The sequence below is a fragment of the Leptonychotes weddellii genome, chromosome X (assembly GCF_054177405.1).
Source record: "Leptonychotes weddellii isolate Sample4059 chromosome X, ASM5417740v2, whole genome shotgun sequence".
NCBI lineage: Eukaryota > Metazoa > Chordata > Mammalia > Carnivora > Phocidae > Leptonychotes > Leptonychotes weddellii.
In genome coordinates, this window is record NC_138385.1 from 88,528,008 (window position 1) to 88,551,762 (window position 23,755).

The 23,755-nt window shown below is 42.8% G+C and overlaps 1 protein-coding gene across 6 annotated transcripts in view; it reads left to right on the forward strand.

The window, feature by feature from the left end:
* The window catches only part of PCYT1B (phosphate cytidylyltransferase 1B, choline), a 130,224-nt gene that overhangs the window by 94,062 nt on the left and 12,407 nt on the right, over positions 1-23,755 (forward strand). For all 6 annotated transcript variants that reach the window (XM_031025309.2, XM_006730778.3, XM_031025308.2 and 3 more), the window contains exons 6-7: positions 1,560-1,702; positions 4,260-4,448. In XM_031025309.2, the coding sequence (XP_030881169.1) occupies positions 1,560-1,702; positions 4,260-4,448 (332 nt within the window). The remainder of the gene's footprint in view (positions 1-1,559; positions 1,703-4,259; positions 4,449-23,755) is intronic.

The following is a 23,755-nucleotide window of genomic DNA, read 5'->3' on the forward strand; positions in this document are numbered from 1 at the left end:
AGGATCCAATGAGAATGGGGCCCCTTACAGTGGTGGAGCCCAGGGGCCTTGGCTTAGGCAGTGAGGTTGGGGAGCAGGTCTGCGATGAGACTGGAGAGTGTGCAGGGAAGGGGTGAAGCAAGCCGCTGCAGAGCCCAGGTACGGATTTGGATCTGAATCCTGAGGACCGTAGAAAGCCAGTGAAAGATGTTGGGCAGCCCTCTGATTTCTGTTTTGAAAGACTGCTCTGTGGCTCCTGCTATGTGTAGACAGGGTTGAGGGAACAAAAATCAACATGGCCGGAGACTCTTGATATAACCCTTGAACTAGATGGTGTTAGATGGCTTTAGGTGGAGGATGGAGAAAAGCGGGTGAATCGGGGAGCTTTTTAGGAAGTAGACTGGTGAGTGGAAGGAGATTGATTGGACATGGGGAGTGAGGGAGAAGGAAGTGGCACAGATGAGCCCAAGGTCATCTTGTCCGGTCGCCTCATTTCTCAGTTTTGGACACTGAGGTTAAGTAACTTCTGAGATGTGAGTCTTGCCCAAGTCTCCAAACTGAGAACCCAGCACCCTTGTCCCTAGGCCCTGTCTCTCATGCCGTCCCACCCCTGATATCTCTGAGTGGCCATAATCATACTGGGTAGAAATACCTCAATTGCCAACATGTCGTCTCAGTTGACGACAAGTGTAAGTGTTAACCACATTCTTGCCTTGATAACACCTGTGACCTCTTTATAGCCCCGTATCGGTGCACCCAAATGCAGCTTTGAGGACGTTAAGGAAGGTCTATTAGAACTTGGCATCCTTGGTGCTTATTTTTACTCAGTCTCACGTGTTCTAGATGAAAGGGTCCTGAGTGATGAAACCACCATCCAGAGTAGACTTTTGTGAGGGAGATAAAATCATCTAGCATCCCAAGGGCATGTCTTCAAATGAGAGATGACAAAATAGTACCTTTTGCGTCTTTTCCTCAACCGCATGTGAAGCAGACTTCCTTAGGGAAGCAGAGGACTTGCCTGCCACGCTGGTGACTCTCTAGTCACTTATTCATTTAATTTGCATTTATCGAGCCCCTTCCATGTGCCAGAAAAAGGCACTGAGCTGAGGGCTGGCCGTCGAGGCACAATCTCTACTTTGAAAATGGTCCCTTTTGACAAGGAGACAGGTATTTAAAATGCGTTTGTTATTGGAAGACACGTTTGTGTCCTCGAGGTTGTGGCTTCTGCTTGGTGATGTCGGGAAGGACTTGCCAGAGACGACGCCTTGAAGCTGGGCCCTGCAGGAGGAGGGGAAGGCTGCAGCTGGTGTGGGCGGGGAAGGGGGATCCGAGGCAGAAAAGAAGGCCGTGGCCCGAACGAATGCCAGGAACGCCCAGGGCCCAGGGCCAGGGCGGCGGGCAGGCAGGAAGCGCACAGAGCTGAGCCCAGCGCAGCCAGCTGGCGCCACATGCAGAAGCCGCACTCACACACCTGGGAGCCGCCACTCTGGTCCTGGAAACGAGAGCTCTTGCGGAAAATGGGGCAGCTGAGACCATCTCACTTTTTTTTTCTCTTTATCTCCTCTTTACGCTTTGAACAGGAATGTTTGTTCCAACTCAGAGAACGGAAGGCATCTCAACATCAGACATCATCACCAGAATCGTCCGTGACTATGATGTTTATGCCCGACGCAACCTCCAGAGAGGGTACACAGCCAAGGAGCTAAATGTCAGCTTTATAAATGTAAGTGTGCCCCCCTCCCCCCGCCTGTGTCCTCCGACGACCACCACACACGCCAGCACTGCCGCCATTTGTTGAGTGCTTGCTGTATGCCTCACAGTGTTCTTTTGTTTGTTTTAATTTAAATTCCAGTGCCACGCAGTCCACATAACGACCTGGTGATGTATTATCCCCATTTTACAGATGGAGAAACCAGTGTCCAAAGGGCTAACATAAGTCAACCAAAGCCTATGGTAGTGAGCTCCACGTTTTATAAAGGAGCTGCCTCCCTTCCTCTTGCTCCAACCTCCATCTTGGAGAGTTCGCAGACTTAACTGAAGGGTGTTTGGGAGATCTGCCGTCCTGAAAGGCAAGCATCGTCGTCTGCTCAAAGGGAAGGCAGGCAGGCAGAGGCAATGAAAAGCTAAACCCAGAGAAAATGAGTTTAAAATTTTTTTCATTTTATTAAGGCCTTACAGATGCTCATTAGAAACCTTAATAGCCATTTCTTTTTATTGTCCAGAGAAATTACAGCTGCTTAAATAAAGCCTAAAGTCTTTGGCTTCCTTCTGCATTTGTGCCGTATTGTTCCCACAGACCTGCTGTTAGTTTAATAATAGAGCAACTGTTAAAACAATCTTTAAAACAAGCAAAACAGGCTGTTACAAAGCTAAGAGGGCAGTCCCCCTCTGGTCCACCAGCTAGAGGTGATGTTAGTGCGTCTGGACAACTTTATTTGCCTGGACCCCGAGGAGGTGACAAAGTTGATTAAAACAGGAACCCTTCATCCATACGGAATTTCAGTCCCCCCCAGTAGGTTTTCAAAGAGTGATTTTTCTACAAAACTAGATGCTTATGATTATGTGCAGCTATAACTATCCAGCAGCTTAACCACACCGATCCTCGGTGCCTTCTAGATGATGAGGGGCTTATTAATTGTCCACCAGTGGTTATTCCGTGGCTTCACACAAGTCAGGCAACAAAACAGAAAATGTTGGGTTCAAGTGGCACCAGAACAAGTGGCTGAAAAGAATTCCATCAAAGTGATTATTTGGTATCTTATAGAGAATAAAGCCCTGGTTATTTCAATAATTTAAACTGTCTGTTCTTTTAAATTGAATCCAGTCAGCCATCCAAGCATGTTAAACCATTTCCAAAAGTTATCGCTCGTTCTCCTCTAACAGCCTTTAGCTAAGCCGCTTAGCTCAAGAAACCGTGTAGTCAACCTGGACATGCTCGCTGCCTTTCTGTGCCAACAGGCTGGCTGCCACTCACAGAGAGGGTCAAATGTGCTGGATGGGCACGTTGATGAAGCACAGAGCCTCAGAGGAGGCAGGAACTTGCCAGTGGCCAGTCACCCAGTCCAAGTCCCGCCGCTTAGACACGAGTGACACTGTGCTCAGAGGGGGCCTGGCCGAGGCCCCTCAGGCAGAGTGGAGGGGGCGGCTGGTGGCTCTGGCCCAGGCTGGCCCTGACAGCAGCGTGTTACCCGGAGCCCACACCCCACCCTGAGGCTGCAGTCCAGTTTGGAAGGTCTGAATGCCCCAGTTTTGCAATATTTCAGGTGTCTCAAAAAAATTCTGAGATAGGAACTTCAGTCCCGTGTAGCGAAGAAAAAACCTTATTGCCCTGTGAGGAGAAAATATATCATGACTTCATGGAGGGGAAGACCCTCCATCTCACATAATTTTCGTGGTTTGATAGCACTCTCATCAGGTAACACGAGGAAAGGCTTATGCTGCTTCATCGTAATCAAACAGCCAACACACACTGCACTTTTACTTTTAAAATGCCAGGCTTTGTGCCAGGCACTTCACGTGCACAATCTGACCTAATTGTTACAGCAACTTGATGGAGTAGAGATGATAATTATCCCCATTTTACAGAGGAAGAAACTGAGGTTTAGAGGTGGCCCGTGACTTGCCCAACATACAAGGCCTTTCAGGCACACGGGAACAGCATTGCTGCATAAGGGCTATAAGGAGGACAAAAATCTCAGTCCAGAGAAGCTATCAGGACAAAATCTGTCTTCATCACCAAGGAAATGGATGCAGTTCAGTTAGCTTAATGGAAAATATCATTACAATGAAAATTACAGTGTCACACATGGCTTTTAAGGCCCAGCCAGTGGCCGATTTCAACCAGTACTGGCTTTAACAATGTCCCAGTAAAACCGAGAACTCGGGTGGCTTCTGAGTGACCATTCTATGGACAACTCATACTTTTGTCTACATCCCAGGAGAATTGGGGGGGGGGGGTTGTCCAATAGCTACCTGTAATAAACAGTAAATATGTATTTTTGGTTCTTATATAAGTGACTTCAACTCTGATGTTTACAACAAAGAGAATATTAAAATCACTTGTATTTCATTTTACATATCCAAGTAGACTCATGACAAATGGACTTTTCTTACAAGAGATGTGCCTTCCCGTCAATCTAGCCCTTGGAAATAGCAATATCCTGACTCTTCAGGTTAAGAACAAACACAAGTTGAATATGAAGTGACCATTAGTGTGAATGACTGGTCTCTCTCATGCCCTCTGGGATAAATCTCTTTTTTCTCTTTTCATTTTTGACCAGGAAAAGAAGTACCGCTTCCAAAACCAGGTAGACAAGATGAAGGAAAAGGTCAAGAATGTGGAGGAAAGGTCAAAGGAATTTGTCAACAGAGTGGAAGAAAAGAGTCATGATCTAATTCAGAAGTGGGAAGAGAAGTCGAGGGAATTCATTGGCAACTTCCTAGAGCTGTTTGGGCCTGACGGCGCATGGGTATGTAATTATTTCACTTGGCCCTGCAGTGATGGGCATTTTTGCTCTCTCTTCATTTTCATGGATCCACTCAAGGGTGTCCCTTATCTCAGTCCAACGTGGGCATCAGCCTGAGTAGCTTCAAGTCCATGTCATTTATTTAGTTTCGGCTTTATCCCTCAATAAGGCACCCAATAGCACCCAAAGCCAGTTCTGCTGTTTCTATTTCTTGTCCATACCTTGAAGCCATTTGGTAATTGTTGAATGTCTGTTACTGCGGAGGTTGGTTCTTTAGCTCATCGTAGTCTTTCAGTTGGAAATGAAGCAAAGCTTGCGGGTGAGAGTCAAGTGGGTCAGTGGTGTCATGGTATTTGTATTGTGAGATAAAGCTAATGGGCTCTTGGATCCACTAGGGGAGAAGAGGGCAAAAGAAACCCAGCTGCCTTGGTCAGCTTTTTGGTCAGGTCCATTGCATGTGAGAGAGAGAGAAAGAAGAGGTAAGATTTTGCCCTGCATCTGTGGCTGTCATGCCCCGATTTTCCCATTTTTCCATGGTATATAGGTGTTGGGATAAAGTGCGCAAGTCTTAGGGAACTGAGACCATGATCTAAATCTTAAAACAGAGAAAGTGTAGAGGGTCTCATCTAAATTCTGTAGACAATTCTGAGTGGAAGCTATGAAAAGAGAAAAGAAATTTCTGGAAACCACCTCATACTCCATTGGTATTTCTATTGTGCATGTACTTCGAGAGTAAAGAAGCAGTATTGTCAAAGCATTAATGAGGGTTCTGTCAAAGAGATCTTTTAAAGCTAGCCTTCCTTTTTAAAACCAAACGAAGCGATTCCATTTGATTTCCTTGATTTTAAGTAGCCTAGATTTTCTATTATGACATGAGAAATCTCTAACAAAATCCACTTTGGCTTAATTATTTTATTGATGGGTTGTCACTGCTGCCTCTGCTCATTTGAGCTGGTTCATTATAGGATTATCTAAAAGTAAAACACTCAATTAGTAATAGAAAAAGAACAATGTTTGAGAAGTTGGAAGAGATGCTTTGCTTCAAGTCTAGTGGCCTCTAAATGATTATAGAGGTGGGTGTTGTAGGCCAATCAGGTCCTACTGGCTGAGTCTGAGAGGGGTAGAGGGTTTGCAAGGGGCTGCTTGAGCTTTCAATGACTTTTAGAAAGAGCTAGCGATAGTGGAGGAGCCAAGTGCTGGGTTCCTTTTCACTCTCCACGTGGGCCTGTTCAAGTTTTCGGCTCAAATCAGTTTAATTCATGGGCCATTTATTCATGTGCTTGTATATGCACAGTGCTAGGAAGAACGTGAAGAGAAGGTGCAGAACTTGGTCTCTGGGATTCCATGGCATCTATAACAAAGTGTAGAATTTCCCATTAGTTTAGTGTGTACTTTAATAGTTCACATTTTCACAACCTATGTTCAGGGGCTGGACAAACAGCTAGTGGTTTGTTTGTTTTTTAAATGAAACCATGTGGGTATTCACTTCCTTATAGGGATTCAGAAATGTGTCTCTGGTATTGTAACTCAAGGGGGTGGATATTTTCTCCACTTGGAGTGAGCATAGGCAGGGAAGGAAGAGAATGTCTAGGATTTATAGATTTTAGTTGTTTCAGGCTCCCAGTGAAGGTGAAATAGTAGCTGGAATTGTTCTAGAGGAGTCTGGTGACAGCTAGCTGCGGTGATTTTTAAGAAATGAAACCCAGCTTCCAGTCTGGAGGTTTTTCTTTTTAAAACTTGCTATTAGTGTCAAAACTGTTATTAACATTAATTTACCATATCAGCCAGACTTAGACATTGCTTTTTTTCTGTTGACATTAAAAGTACAGGAATAGTTACAAGGATGTTAAACGCCAAGATAAGTAATTTGCTTTTCATGAATATGCTATTATTATAATAATTCTTTATTTGTGGATTTGGGACTAGAACTCATTTCTTAAAATAGAGGATCTGCATTACCTGCAAATACAGTACTGTTACAAATAACCCCAACTTGGAGAAGTACAAAATAGAAGGATTTAAAGTACAGAACTTGGTATGACAGAATTGGTATGTGGCTCTGTATGTAGCTTTTTATAGTGGGTATTCCATAAATGTGTCTGGCTTGAATAGATGCATGGGTGCGGGAGAGAGACCTATTCACAGAACCTTCTAGCGTCTGCAATGATGAGGTTTAATCCTCTGAATTTAGCTCTATATCATATATTTAGTTTGATACAGATATATACCCTTAGCCTTTTATTGCTTATGGTGCTTGGTACAACTTGGGCTTTGGATCAAATTCAGTTGGCAGAATGGGTTTGCTGGGCCTTCCACAACATTCTAAAATTTCTTTCCAGGAGGGCATGACCTCTAGTTTGCCATGTGCACACCACTGCCCACTGTGACTCCCTGCCACCTCCTCCAGCCTGACCTTTCTGCTGCCAACCTGGACGCAGCAGTTGTGTTTGCTCCATACAGTAGAGTCTTACTTTCTCCCCAAGGGACCTCATGCTTGCTGTGAAGAACTGTGATCAAAAATCCACATCCTTCCATTCCAGCAGAGTGCAAAGTGGTGGTGATGACCATGTTGTTACAGTTTAGAAGTTGTATAGCAGGTTAAAACTTTTGCAAAGCCTTTTTATATCTACTCTACCCATTTTAACCAAACAATAAAAGGAGTATTGTAGCTGTATTCTAGATAAAGTAACAAAGGCCTAGGAAAACTATGAAACTTTCGGAGGTTGGAGGTACTGGGATGGAGGCTGGGCCCAAGCCTCTTTCTCCTGACCAGCATTGTATCACCCACCATAGGACTGTCCCTTGGGGGCAGTCACTTTCCCTCACCCCGCTTGGGTTAGGGTACAGCAGTGTGGAGAAACAGATGTACCCAAACTGCTCTAAGGCTATGTGACAAAGCCTGTTGCCAAAATGCCACTTCAGGCCGGCTCATCTAGATTCGGGAGAGGTAGTGTCAGCTTTCCTCTTAAGCAAGCAGAAATCATGGTGTCCCTGGTGATATTATCTATTGGCGAGTAACAAATTACCCCCAAATTAGTGACTTAAAAACAACAAATATTACTTCACACAGTTTCTGCAAGTCAGGAAGCAGCTTAGCTGGGTGGTTATCATTCAGGGTCTGTCATGATGTTGCAGTCGAGAGGTCAGCTGGGGCTGGAGGCTCCTCTTCCGCATTTTGTGACTGGGAACGAGGTACCCCAATTCCTCCCCACGTTGGGCCTTTGCACAGGCTGCCCGAGTGTCTTCATGACAAAGAAGCTGGCTTCCCCCTGAATAAGTGATAGAGTATTCGAGAAAAGCTATAGTCTTTTAAGACTAATATCTGAAGTGACAATCCCTTTATGCCATATTGTAGTGGTCACACAGACAACTGGTGTATATTGTGGGAAGATACCACACGAGGTTGTGAATAAATCCAGGAGGTGGGGCCTTGGGGGGGTGCATCATTGCTATAAGAGAGGATATAGAGAGGATATATTCCCAGGTATTCAGTCTGATGGGGGGGATTATCAGAGCTTAAAAGGTTGTTTATTCATCTTCCCACCTATAGCTTTACTTACTTAACTACTTGATCCATTTTGTGTGTGTGCTTGATTCTTGTGACTAGTCTTCACTCACACTCAGAAGACAGCCTGTAACCCAACCACAGCTTCCAAGGGAAGCCTTCCCCACAGAGACTTAGTATTACCTCTCTCTGTCTTTCAGAGACAAACCCTCCAGACTATCCTCAAGGGAGGGGCTTTAGAGGAGCTGAATTCTGAAGCTCTGTTGCCATGTTGGAGGCGATGCTATTCATTTCCAAGGGCTTCAGGTTCATGGAGCCAGGATCAGGGGATGCTAAATCAGCTTTTGGGGTAGGGCCTTCCTAGTGAAACTTGGTTATTTTTGTTCGAAGTGTCAGACACATTCCTTTTAAATAGGCTACATTTTAAAAACATTTAGTATCACTTTTAATGATCTGCCACTATAGTCCTTAATTGACTTTGAACCATAGACTTGTTTCCCGTTTGAAATGAAAATGCATTTATTGTGTTTTACAACATGAACATAGACCTTTTCCTGGAGCACCAAGAGAGAATAACCTTGGTTCAGGTCCAAGTTTTTAGTTCATCCCAGACCACAAACACCCCCGGTCCCAATCCAATCAGTCGGGTGGATCCATATGCAAACCAAACAGGCATTTGCATCTAATACAGGAGATACCGCTTTTAAAAAAGCTTGATGATGTGTTTGTTTTTCAAAAATAACAGATTTACATGATGTGAGGTCCACTACTACTATTTTCAAACTGTGATAAAATGTACCTAACAAAATTAGCATTTTAGCCATTTTAAGTGTACCATTCAGTGGCGTTAAATATATTCATAGTTGTGCAACCATCACCACTATCCATTTCCAGAACTTCTGCATCATCCCATATTGCAATTCTGTACTTATTATATAATCTGCCCCCCCCCACCAGTCCCTGGGAATCCCCCTTCTAACTTTCTGTCCCTATGAGCTTGACTACTTACTCTAGTGGAGTCCTACAGTGTTTGTCCTTTTATCTGGCTAATTTCATTTAACATGATGTCTTCAAGGTTGAACCAATGTTGTAGCATGTATCAGAATTTCATTCCTCTTTAAAGCTGAATAATACCTCTTTGTGAAAGAATTTTATTTGCTTATCTTAAATCACTGGCCTGAGAGGCAGGCATCTAAATGAACACACAGCTTAGGAGCCTGCTGGGCTAGTCTCTAGGGACAGAGGCTGGCAGATGCCATCTTTCACTTTCCCTTTACCTCACTCCAGCTTACTGGCATTTCCCAGAAAGGAGCTTGTACCCTCCTTTGGTACCCCCATCTTGTAGCCACCGAGGGGACACCTCGAGATCTCCTGGATCTGGTAGCCAGTGCGACTTCCGCTCCAGGGTCCCTTAAGACTGACCAACTGAGAAAGTATTCTCAACCATCCACCACCCCCAGGGCATAGCAAGAGATTAGAGACCCATCTTTCTATGAAATAAATCTTTTAGCTTATCTTCATAGCTGTGGCCGGAGGGGCAGGCTTCTAATTAAACATCCATCTAAAGGCTGACCATAATTCTCTCCAGAGACCTTGGAGGACTGGTGCTAACTTCACTCTCTTTATTCCACCCACCAGAGCACCAGTAGCTCCTGGAGAGGAGATTGCACATGTGTCTGGTGTCCTGGTCTTTGGGGCTGCCAGCCTACGGACACTCCTTGAGCTCCTGCCTCTCTGGTGGCTAGCCACCACCTCCAGGGCACTGCCCAGACGGTAGGCTGAGATAGACCCCCAGTCTTTCTAGGAAAGAGCCCTATTCATTTATCCAAGAGCTGGGGCCTAAGCAAGGCTTTTGGTTTGGCACAGATCTAGGGACCTAATAAGGACCGGCACCATTGGTCATCATCTTTGCATTCACCCTCTGTCTTGCTCCAGGTCACCAATATCTACTAGAAACGAACTTGTACATGGGTGAGGTGTCCTGATTTTTAACAACCGCCATGGACGAGCACCTCTAGATGACTGGACTCTGGTGCTCAGCAGGACTGAGCTTGCAGTCCTGCAGGAGTGTATACAGAGGCGTGCCTCATTCTATTGCACTCTACTTTATATTATTTGCAGATATTGTGTTTTCTACAAATTGAAGGATTGAGGCAACCATGCACTGAGCTCATCTATTGGCACCATTTTTCCAACAGCATTTGCTTATTTTGTGTCTGTGTCACATGTTGGTAATTCATGCAGTATTTCTTATATTTGTTACAGTGACCAGTGGTCTTTGATGTTACTCTTGTGTTGGGACACCATGAATCGTGCACAGATAATACGGCGACCTTAATTGATAAATGTCTGTGTTCTGACTGCTCCAGTGACCAGTTTTTTCCTCATCTCTCTCCCCTTCCTTGGGCTACTTATTCTCTGAGACACAAGAATACTGAAATGAGGCCAGCTGATAACCTTACAGTGGCCTCTCAGTTTTTAAGCGAAAGGAAGAGTCACAGGTCTCTCACTTTAGATCTAAGGCTAGAAATGCTTAAGTTTAGTGAGGAAGGTATGTTGAAAGCTCGGCCACTCGTACCAGTTTTCCAAGTTGTGAATACAAAGGAAAAGTTCTTGAAGGAAATTTAAAGTGCTACTCAAGGAAGCGGAACACTCTTCTTGCCTTCTTGCGGATACGCAGAAAGTTTTAGTGGTCTGGATAGAAGACCGGACAACCAGCCACCACATTCCCTTAGGCCAAAGCCTAATCCGGAGCAAGGCCCTACCTCTCTCCTGTTCTGTGAAGGCTGAGAGAGGTGAGGAGGCTGCAGGAGAGAAAATCTGAAGCCATCACAGGTTGGTTCATGAGGTTTAAGGAAAGAAAACTAACATAAAAGTATAAAGTGAAGCAGCAAGTGCTGATGCAGAAGCTGCAGCCAGTTACTCTGAAGCTCTAGCTCTGGAAATGCATGAAGGCGGCTACACTAAACAGATACGCAACGTAGACGAAACAGCCATTATTAGAAGAGGCTACCTAGGACTTCCATAGCTAGAGAGGGGAGTTTAAATTCCGGCTTCAAAGCTTTAAAATAGAGGCTGAGTCTCTGGTTAGGGGCTAACCTAGCTGAGGACTTTAACTTAAAGCCACAGCTCATTTTCCATTTCAAAAATCCTTGAGCCCTTAAGAATTATGCTACATCGACTCTACTTGTGCTCTATAAATGGAACAAAGCATGGATGACAGCACATCTGTTTACTACATGGTTTACTGAATATTGTAAGCCCACAGAAAAAAAGATCGCTTTAAAAATACTACTGCACATTGACAATGTACCTGGTCACCCAAGGGCTCTGGTGGAGATGTGAAATGAGATTAATGTTGCTTTCCTGCCTGCTCACACAACATCCCTTCTTCAGCCCATAGATCAAGAAATCACTTTGACTTTCAAGCCTTAGGATTTAAGAAACCCATTCTGTAAGGCTATAGCTGCCAGAGCTAGTGATTCTCCTGATGGAGCCGGGCAAAGTCAATTGAAAACCTTCTGGAAAGGATTTAACATATTAGTTGCCATTAAGGACATTTGTGATTCATTGGAAGAAGTAAAGATATCAACATTCATAGGAGTTTGGAAAAAGTGGATTCTAACCATCACAGATGATCTTGAGGGGTTTCGGACGCCAGGGGAGGAAGAGACTGCAGATGTGGTGGAAAGAGCAAGAGAATAATTAGAAATAGAGCCTGGAGCTGGGAATGAACTGCTACAGTCTCCTGACAAAACTTTAATCATCTGTTATGGATGAGCAGAGAAAGCAGTTTCTTGAGATGGAATCTACTCCTGGTGAAGATGCTGTGAAGACTGCTGAAGTGATGACAAACCATTGAGAATATTACATCAACTTAGTTGAGCCAACAGTAGCGGGGTTTGAGAGGATTGACTCCAATTTGGGAAGAAGTTCTACTGTGGATAAAATGCTGTCAGCATCGCATGCTATAGAGAAATGGTTGCTGAAAGGACAGTTGAGATGGGACTTCATTGCTGTCTTAAGAAATCGCCACAGCCACCCCAGCCTTCCATCACCATCCTGATCAGTCAGCAGCCATCAACACTGAGGCAAGACCCTCCACCAAGAAGGAGATCATGACTTGCTGAAAGCTCAGAAAATGGAGAGCCTATTTTAACAACAAAGTATTTTTAAATTAAGACTTCTATACTGTTTTTTTAGACATAATGCAATTTCAAATTTAATAAACTACCATAGAGTGTAACTTTCGCATGCACGAGGAAACCAAAAAATTCTTTTGGCTTGCTTCATTGTTCACTTTATTGTGGTGATCTGGAACCGAACCCACATTATCGCTGAAATACGCCTATATTTGCATATTTTAAAAGCTGTTGCCTGAGGGTCTGGCTTCCAATCAGCTGAATCTAGGTGCTCACTGAGATCCTCCCTTTGGGGACACTGACAGGCCTTGGTACACCCTCCACTACTGGGATCCACTAAAAATACAATACACTACTTGAACAATCACAAAGGTTTGAGAGAGAACCCAAGAGCTGTGATCTCTGACATGAGGTTACTCCTTCCGCACAGGTGGAGGTGGCTGTTATATCTAATGCACAGAAACCAACACAGAGTATCAAGGAAACTTGAGGAATATGCTCAAAATTAAAAAAAAAAAACTCAGAGAAAGTCCTTAATGAGACAGAAATAACTGATTTACTTAATAAAGAGTTCAAAGTATGGCCATAAAGATGCTCACTGAACTTGGGAGAAGAATGGATGAACAAAGAGAAAGAAAATATAATCAAGTATCAAACGTGCTGAGCAAACTGGACAGGTAATGGACGCAAAAGAATGAAACTGGACCACCTTCTAATACTATACATAAAAATGAACTCAAAATGGATTGAAGACTTCAATGTGAGACTTGATACCATAAAAGTCCTTGAAGAGAACATAGCAGTCATTTCTCTGACATTAGCCATGACATCATGGGACAGCATCAAAATTAAAAGCTTTTGCATGGAAAAAGAGACCATCAACAAAACAAAAGGGCAACCTACTGAATTGAAGTAGATATTTGGAAAGGATATGTAAAAAATGTATACAACTTACCACCAAAAAAAACAGTCCAATAAAAAAAAATTAGATGACCTGAACATTTTTCCAAAGAAAAATACATGTGGCCAACAGACATATGAAAAAATATTCAACCTCACTCACCATCAAGAAACTGCAAATCAGAGCCACAATGACCTATCATCACCTCACAGTCAGAATGGCATTTATCAAAACCACAAGAAATAACAAGTGTTGGCTAGGATGTGGAGAAAAGGGAACACTTGTACATTATTGGTGGGACTGTAAATTGGTACAGCCACTATGGAAAGAAAACAGTGTGGAGGTTCCTCAAAAAATTAAAAACAGCAATACTACTATACAACCCAGTAATTCCATGTCTGAGTATTTAGCCAAAGGAAACAAAAACACTTACGCACCCCTATGTTTATTGCAGCATTTATAGTCAAGAAATGGATCCAACCTAAGTGTTCATTGATACACAAATGGATAACTATGTGCTGTGTGTAAAGATATGTATACACACACAATGGAATATTACTCAGCCATAAAGAATGAAATCTTGCCCTTTGCATCAAGATGGATGGACCTAGAGAGTATTATGCTAAATGAAATAAGTCAGACAAAAAAAGACAAATACTATATGATTTCACTTTTATGTGGAATCTAAAAATCAAAATGAAAAAAAAACCCTCATAAATACAGAGAAGAAACTGGTGGTTGCTGGGAGCAGGGTGGATGAATTATGTGACAGGGATAAAGAGGTACAAACTTCCAGTTATAAAGTAGGTGACAGGGATAAAAAGTACAGTATAGAGAATATAGTCAATAATATTGCAATAACTTTGCATGGTGGCAGATGGTGCCTACACTTATGGTGAGCATTTCATAATGCATATACTGGTGAATCACTGTGCTGTACACCTGAAATAAAATATTGTATGTCAACTATACTTAAAGAAACTGAAGACAAATAAATGGAGAGCTACCTCTTGCTCATGGATTAGAAGAATATTGTTAAAATAGCCATACTTCCCAAAGCAATCTATAGATCCAGTGCAATCCTTATCAAAATTCAATGGCATTTCTTTTTTACAGAAAGAGAACCAACAATCCTAAAGCTTGTATGGAACCATAAAAGACCCCAAATGGCCAAAGCAATCTTGAGAAAGAACAAGGCTGAAGGCATCATGCTCCCTGATTTCAACTATATTACAAAGCTATAGTAACCAAAATAGTATGGCATTGGTATTTAATACAGATATAGATCAATGGAACAGAGTAAAGAGTCCAGAAATAAACCCACACCTACATGGTTAATTCAATTACTACAATGGGGAAAGGACAGTCTGTTCAGTAAATGGTGCTGGGAAAACTAGGTAGCCACATGCAGAAAGAATGAAACTGGACCACTATCTTACTTGAATATAAGGCTTGAAACCATGAAACTCCTGGGAGAAAACAAAACTCCAAGGAGCTCTTATAAGCTCCTTGACATCTGTCTTGCCGGTTAGGTTTAGTTTGACACCTAAAGCAAAGGCACCAAATGCAAAAATAAATAAGTGGGACTACACCAAACTAAAAAGCTTCTGCACATAAGAAACCATTAACAAAATGAAAAGGTATGTTACTGAATGGGAGCAAATATTTGCAAATCATATGTGATAAGGGGTTAATCAAAATAAGATGTCATATAACTCAACAGTACAAAAAGAAACAATCTGATTTAAAAATGGGCACGGGATCTGAAAAGACATATTTCCAAAGACAACATACAGATGGCCAACAGGACCTGAAAATGTGTTCAACATCACTAATTACTAGGGAAATGCAAATCAAGACCACAAGCAGCTAGCACCTCACACCTGTTAGAATGGCTATTCTCAAAGCGACAAATTAACAAGTGATCAGGATATGGAGAAAAGGGAACACTTGTACATTGTTAGTGGGAATGTAAATTGGTACAGCCACTATGGAGACTCCTCAGAAAGTTAAAAATAGAACTACCATATGGTCCAGCAAATACACTTCTGGATATTTATCTGAAGGATATGAAAACACTAATTTGAAAAGATCTATATATCACCATATTCACTGCAGCATTATTTACAATATCCAACACATGGAAGCAACCTAAGTATCCATCAATGTATAAATGGATAATGAAAATGTATATAGACACCATGGAATATTATTCAGAAAAGAAGGAAATCTTGCCATTTGCAACAAATTGTTGGACCATGAGGTCATTATGCTAATTAGAGAAAGACAAATACTGTGTGATCTCATTTATTTGTGGAATCTAAAACAAGCAAGCAAAAAAACCCAGTGCTCGTCAATACAGAGAACAAATTGGTGGTTGTCAGAGGCAGGCGGTGGGTGCAGGCAAAATGGGTTAAGGGGGTCAAAACGTACAAACTTGGGCAACCCTCTCAGGTCCCCTCCCTCTTCGGGAGCTTTGTACTATCACTCAATAAAACTTTCTTTGCTGCCCACCAAAAAAAAAAAAAGGTACAAACTTAACAATTATAAAATACATCATGGGCATGTAGTGTACAGCATGGTGACTACGGTTAATAATCCTCTATTAAGTATTGGAAAATTGCTAAGGGAGTAGCTCTTAAAAGTTCTCATCACAAGAAAAAAAATGTAACTATATATGGTGATGGATGCTAACTAGACTAACTGTGGTGATCATTTCACAATATGTACAAATAGTGAATCATCCTGTTGTACCCCTGAAACTAATGTCTATTATACCTCAATAAAAAAATAAACATGAGCATAGACACCCCCTTGCCCCCTTATTTACTGCTATATCCTCAGGGCTTATATTTATGCCTGAACCATAAATAGTGTGCTGTCAGTAAATGTTTATTGAAGGAATGAGTGGTCAACTCTCAGATTCTCCATGCCAAGAAAACCCTCCATAATATTTTATGATACACAAAATGTTTTTTTTCCCAACACCCATCTTGGGAATACTCTACTCTATGCAAGTTGAGAAAAAATAATCTACATCAGATTGTGTGTATACATACACATATACATATATACATGTACACACACATATATATGTATATATATAATGGGATATTATTTATATATACATTTTATTGATTCATGCATTAATGGACATTTGGACTGTTTCCATCTTTTGGCTATTATGAATAATGCTGCTATCAACATTGCTATACAAATATCTGTTTAATCTCCTGCTTTCATTTCTTTTGGTTATATACCCAGAAGCTGAATTTCTAAATAATATGGTAATTCTATTTTTAAATGTTTTTAGAAACTTACACAGTTTTTCACACTGACTGCACCATTTTACATTCCAGTGCAATGCACAAGGGTTCTGATTTCTCCACATTCCTTCCAGCGCTTGTTACACCGTGTGTGTGTAAAGAGAATATTTATATATAATATAATATATATAATATATATATATAAATATATATATAATCATCCTAATATAGCATGCTAATGTTTAAGACTGTTTTGATTTTACAAAACGTAAAATTCAGTTTGTGGGTCTGAATTAATTTCCTACTTGAAGCTTTTGACAGTTGGTTTCAAAAATTTGGCTTCCAACAAATGCACAAGTAAATGAGTCAACAGAAAAGCTTCTTACTATTAAAGTGGCTAATTACAGAGAGTTGGGCAGGAGCAGGACTCACCTCCTAGCTGAGTGCCTTGGCCAAGTTCCTTTCCCTCAGCTAGCTTGTAGGGTTGTTGAGTGGATGAAATTGTCACACTCTAAAGCCCTTTAACAACACCTAGGCATATGTCAGGCATTGTTTGTAAGGGTTAGTTTTTGTTGTTTATTGATTTGGCTGAAACAAACGCTCTCTTTGAATTCCACAGTGCTTACCAGAAGTCCAAACCAGACGTAACTAGGATATTTTTCATTTCTTTTTGTGGCAGTTAAGCTGGAATCTCTCTGAAATCCTGAAACCTTGGAAGGCATTTGTCAGGACATTTACTGTCTCAGTAGATGTGAAGAACTTCTTAAAAAGGAGAAGTTTGTAGGAAGAGAAATAGAAAATTAGTTTTAATGGGACAGGAGTAAATGGGATTATTTTCTTGGGAGAACACTTTATCAATGAAAGTATCTTAATACAATTACAGGTGTAATTTAAATACCTTTTCTTTATGAAAATGCCATGCCATGGTCTTATTTTTGTATTCCTAAAGTGCTTTTCTTACCAGGAAGCTCATTACAAACTGTCTCCTGACCTGATCCAGTTTAACTCCTTTGCAGAAGAATCATGCTTCATAATGCACCAGAAACAGATCACAGAGCTTCCAAACTGAGACCTAGAGTTGTTTTGCACGGATATCACATTATATGAAGTGTGACACCATTGTTTATCATCAAGGATTCAAATTATTGCATTACCTTAGGCATAATATTCTCAGTTATGAGCTTGAGTCAAACTACAGTAGACAAGCTGTAGATTACTTACAAAGTGAGCTTCTAATGGAAATGCTGACAATCCATTAACAGCGAGAGCTAATGGCTGCCACTATAAATATACTTAAATATTATAGTAATAAAAATACTTATTTTCAAAGGACTTCTAGAAGCTCAAGGATTCTTTTAATGTTGCTATTAATAATAGGCCACCCTATCCTTTTGGCATTTGATTTTGTCTCATAAATGGGCTTCCTCTAAGGTAATGATGTTGTACTACTGCACTTTTTTTCTGTTAGATTTTGAGGGGGTTGGATGTCTTTTGGCAGAATTATCAATGCCTTTAATGGAAAGTGAATAATTGGTAGGTTCTTAGAATTGTGGAATTTTAAATCTGCAAATGTTCTTAGTGATCAGCAAGTCTTCTCAATTATATATGCTAGAGGAAACTTGAGATCCTAAAAAGTAATGGACTAGAGCTTATAAAGGTTGGGGGAGGGATTGATGAAGTGCCTGAGGCCCTACCGTTCTGTGTCATTAATGCAGGGCCTGTTGCCTCCTCTCCTTGCCTCAGTCATCTGTCTTCCTTATGGTGATAAAAGTAATGCGTGTTCATTACAGAACTGTTAGAAAGTAAGGAAAATGGGACGCCTGGTGGCTCAGTTGGTTAAGCGTCTGCCTTCGGCTCAGGTCATGATCCCAGGGTTCTGGGATCGAGCCCCATATTGGGCTCCTTGCTCCGTGGGGAGCCTGCTTCTCTCTCTGCCTGCCGTTCCCCCGCTTGTGCACGCACTCTCTCTCTCTGACAAATAAATAAATAATAAATAAATAAATCTTTAAAAGAAAGAAAGAAAAAAACTAAACGAGAACAGACTAAAATTCACCTGCAGTGCAACTGCACAGATTGGTCACTGGGATCTCGCGCCCATCTTTTCACCATTTGCACGTGTATGTTTCCTTTTACAAAATGGGATCACGCAGAATATATGGCTCCCAAACCATTTTTACCGTGCAGTAGCTCACAAATATTCTCACACTATTATATTCTTTAAGGACTGGATTTTCATCAGCTGCCTAATGTATCACCTCAGAGTTGTGCAAGATTTCTCTCACCTATTTCAGGGGTTTGCAGTTTTGTCTGTGATGACCCTGCAATGAATATCCGTGTACCCAATGAGTATTTATTTACGGCTCAGATTATCTCTTCAGGAAACAAAAGTTTTTACACCTATTGCCCAGTTACTCCTCAGAAAGGTACCATTATTTCACCCTGCCACCAGCAGTAACAGGAGTGTGGTTTTTTCCTGAGCCCTCACCAGCACTGGCCATTACAAATTAAAAAAAAAAATCTGGGGAGATTAAGCTCATCAAGATGGTGACATAAGTCATTCCTGACTTTGCTCCCCCTCACAAGAAGAATTAACAACTATTCATAGATAAGACGCCACTGAGAGAATCCTGGAACATGGGGGTGAGGCTATGTGCTGACCTTATTGCCTCTAAGCCAGGCCAACCCAGCATTACACAGAGGTCTCTGCTGAGCCTCCAGTTTTTATAGTGGGAAAAGAGAGTCCAGGGTGGACACCCAGTTCCCTGAGCCTTGTAGGTCACTGCTTGGGAGCCCCCACTCTGGTCTCATTCTATAGGAATTGCAAGGCAATCTGCGGGCATCGGCCACTGAGAATCTGAAGGGGAGGGGCTTCCAACAACCAGTGCGGATGTTGGCAGACTGAGTTCCTACCTGCAGCACCCAAGCGGTGGTAGTCCCGGCTCGTGCTTTTGCTTATCTGCAGAGCCAAGACAGTGGCACAACTGGCCCAGGGAACTGAGCAGGGCACAAGTCTGCCTGATTCTGGCCCTCAAACAAAGAGATTCTTCTGGCCCTGGAGCCCGGTCTGCCTCTGTGCAGGAAGGGTTGCTGAGTCATAGCCCTCTGTCCGCTACTGCTGAGTGAGGCTCCCAACCCTGCCCGACCAGAAAGGCTGGCGAGAACACCTGGGAAGCTACAGAGTCCAGCAGCACTTGAGCCAAGAGTATGGCAGGAAGAGCTGATTGCCTGCAAAGCCAGGGCTAGGTGGTGAGGGTTCACTGACTCCACCCAGGCATTGGAACTAATTCATAGCCTACCCACTACTGAGTGCAGCTCCTGACCAGGCCCCGCCCCCGACCAGAAGGCCTGATCTGGAAAAACCGGGAGCCTATTTGGAGCTGGCCCTCCTGTCCCACGCAGGCAAGGGAGCTAAGTCATAGCCCCATCCACTGCTGAGTAAAGCTCTCAGCACCGCCCAAAGAGAAAGCTTGGCTGTAAGACCAGGAAAGCTGCAAAGCCCAGCAACATTCAAGCACAGAGTCCAACAGGCAGAGCTGATAGTCTGCAGAGCAAAGCCAGTGACTCCATTCGGGCAGGAAACTTGTGGCATAGGTTGGCTTGAGTCAAGACCATAAACCTAAAGCCTTTCTGGCCTTGGAGCTACTTCTCTTGTTGTGCCTGGATACATAAACTAATTCATAGCCCTGCCCACTGAATACAACTTTTGGCCTGCCTGACCAAGGAACCTAACTAGAACACACAGAAAACTATGTATCCCAACCAACAGACCTACTTATAGTGGCAGTTGAACAGAGATCACTGTCCATGATGCTCTTCATCTGCAGAACAAAACAAGGTGACCCATTCTAGCCAGAGAATTCAGTACACAGCCTTGCCTGATTTAGGTCCTGAAACAATGAGCCTTGTAGGCCCATTTTCCTGCCCCAAGAAGGCAGAGAAGCTAATTCATAGCTCCATCTGCTGCTTAGTATGGAGTCCTGCCAGTCCAGTAAGCCTGACCAGAGAACCCAGGCAATTGGTACAGTCTCATTTGTTACGGAACCAAACAAGCAGTCTTATCCAACCATTCTCAGACAGTGGCACCCCTAACCCCGACCTCAGAGCTCAACCAGGGGCCTCACCCAGAAATTGACCCTGATAGCAAAACTCCACCTGCCCAAGGACATTACCAACTGACACATCCAGAAACCCACATTGAGGGGACTGGCAAAGAGCAATCTCTGCCAAAGCAAACCCATAAAGTCTGGAAGAGGAGACTGCTTACTCAAATGCACAGAGACCAATGTAAAGAATCAAGGATCATGAAAAAAATCTATTAACATGACACCAAAAAAAGAAACTACTAAAGCTCTAATAACTGACCTTAAAGAAATGGCTGTCTATGAACAGTCAGATTTCAGAATAATCCTTTTTAAAGTTTAGTCAACTGCAATAAGACATAGAAAACTAAAAATTAGGAAAATGATGTATAAACAAAACAAGAAGTTCAACACAGAAATAGAAACCATCAAAAAAAACTGTAGAGCTAAAAAATACAATGACTGAACTAAAAAATTCAACAGAGCTTCAAAAGGAGACTCAGGGCTCCTGGTTGGCTCGTCGGTAGAGGGTGCAACTCTTGATCTTGGGGTTGTGAGTCTGAGCCCCATGTTGGGTGTAGAGATTACTTAAAAATATTATCTTAGGGGCGCCTGGGTGGCTCAGTTGGTTGAGCGACTGCCTTCAGCTCAGGTCATGATCCTGGAGTCCCGGGATCGAGTCCCGCATCGGGCTCCCTGCTCGGCAGGGAGTCTGCTTCTCCCTCTGACCCTCCTCCCTCTCATGCTCTCTGTCTCTCATTCTCTCTCTCTCAAATAAATAAATAAAATCTTAAAAAAAAAAAAAAAAATATTAGGGGCACCTGGGTGGCTCAGTCATTAAGCATCTGCCTTTGGCTCAGGTCATGATCCCAGGGTCCTGCTGGGCTCCCTGCTCAGTGGGAAGCCTGCTTCTCCCTCTCCCACTCCTCCTGCTTGTGTTCCCTCTCTTGCTGTCTCTCTCTCTCTGTCAAATAAAATCTTTAAAAATAATAATAATATCTTAAAAGACTCAGCTATGCAGAAAAAACAGTGACCTAGAAGAGAAGACTTTTGAAATAATCCAGTTAGAGGAACAACAACAACAAAAAAGGATGAAGTGAACAAAACATACATGACATAAGGACACAATCAAGACAAACAATATTTACATTAAGGGAATTTCAAAAGGAAAAGAGAATGAGGAGGGAATGGGTACAGAAAGTAAATTTAAAGCAGTAATGGCTTAAAACATCCCAATCCATGAGGTACAAAAGATCCCAAATAAGATGAACCCCAATAGGGCTACACTGATACAGACTGTAATTAAATTGTCAAAAGTCAAAGAAAAAATTTGGAAAACAGCAAGAGAAAAAAGGTGAATTACATACAAGGGAACCATCATGAGACTATCAGTGGACTTCTCAACAAAATTGGCTTGGGCCCAGAGAGAATGGGATAGTATGTCCAAAATATTGAAAGAAAAAAATGTCAACCAAGAATTCTGTACCTGGCAAAGCTATCTTTTAGAAATGAAGAAATAAAGGCTTCCCCCCCAAAACAAAGCTGAGTTCACCACCACCAGACGTGCCTTATAAGAAATGCTAAAGGGGGGTCTTTGAGTAAAAGGACATTAATGAACATCATAAAACATAAGGTAGTGTAAAACTTACTGGTAATGGTAAATATATAGTCAAAATAAGAATCTGTAATGTGGTAGTGGTGGTGTGTAATCCACTTACAACTCTATTTTAAAAGTTAGGGGGGGAGAGGAAAAGATAGCGGAGAAGTAGGGGACCCTATTCCAACTGGTCCCCGGAATTGAGCTGGATATCTACCAGACCACTCTGAACACCCATGAAATCAGTCTGAGATGTAAGAAGATAGATCTGGATCTCTACAAACAGAATATCACAGGCGGTTGGTTTTGAGGTATGAAGTGGGGAGCCGTGATTCTGCAGGCAGATATCCGAAGATAAACGGCACGGGGAGGGAGCCGTGGGGATCCTACACCACCAATGAGCGATAGCCTCCCGCGCTGGGGACAGGGCACAGACTCGCAGACCAGTAGTGATGGGGAAAGGACTCTAGGGCAGCCCCCGGGGCAGAAACCCGGAGCTGCGGGGTCGCGCACACAAACTGGGAGCGGCTGGTGGTTTTAGAAGCACAAAGGGCAGAGACGTGCCCCGACCTGGAGGCAGGACTGGGAGCGCTGCGGAGGGGCACACAACCCGGGAGGCTGCAGTTTATAGCATCACGGACAGAAACGGAGACGGTGTGGCCTGGAGAGCTCACTGAAGAGCAGACTGCGATCTCTCTGCTCTGAGGCAGAGGGTTGGAAACTATCTCTTCTGCTCTGACTCTCAGAAGAGGTGCGGAAAGCCGCCAGAGAACAAAAGCCCCCAAAAAACAGTTTTCACTGAGCCCATCCCCTGCCACAGGGGGCAGGGCAACTCTGCTCAAACAGGGTTGCCTGAGTAATGGTGCGGCAGACCCCTCCCCCAGAAGACAGGCTGGGAGAACAAGAGGCCGACAACCCTAAGGTCCCTATAAAACAGGTGCATCTTGCTTGGGTTCTGGTCAATAATTTGGATTCTGTACATACCCTCAACCACCCCTCAACAGAATGACTAGGAGGAGGAACCCCCCAAAATAGGAAAGACTCAGAGACTGACTTCTGCCACAGATTTACAAATGGATACAGATATAACCAAGATGTCGGAGATGGAATTCAGGGTAGCAATTGTGAAGACAATAGCTAGAATGGAGAAATCGATTGATGGCAACATAGAGTCTCTAAGGGCAGAAATGAAAGCTGAACTGGCAGAACTTAAAAACGCTATAAATGAGATCCAATCTAATCTAGATATTTTAACAGTTAGGGTAAGCGAGGCAGAAGAATGAATTAGTGATCTAGAACACCACTTACTAGACAAAAAGGAAAAAGAGGCAGCCAGGGAAAAACAACTCAAAATCCATGAAAATACAATCAGAGAAATAAGTGACACCATGAAACTTTCCAATGTCAGAATTACTGGAATCCCTGAGGGGGTGGAGAGAGAGAGAGAGGACTAGAAGATATATTTGAGCAAATTGTAGCTGAGAACTTCCCTAATCTGGGGAATGAGACAAACATTCGTGTTCTAGAGGCAGAGAGAACCCTTCCCAAGATCAAGGAAAATAGGCCAACGCCCCGGCATGTAATAGTAAAACTCGCAAATCTTAGAACCAAGGAAACCATCTTAAGGGCAGTTAGGGGGAAGGGATTCCTTACGTACAGAGGGAGGAACATCAGAATAACGTCAGACCTGTCCACAGAGACCTGGCAAGCCAGAAAGGCCTGGCAAGACATATTCAGGGTACTAAATGAGAAAAACATGCAGCCAAGAATACTTTATCCGGCAAGGCTGTCATTTAGAATGGATGGAGTGATGCAGAGCT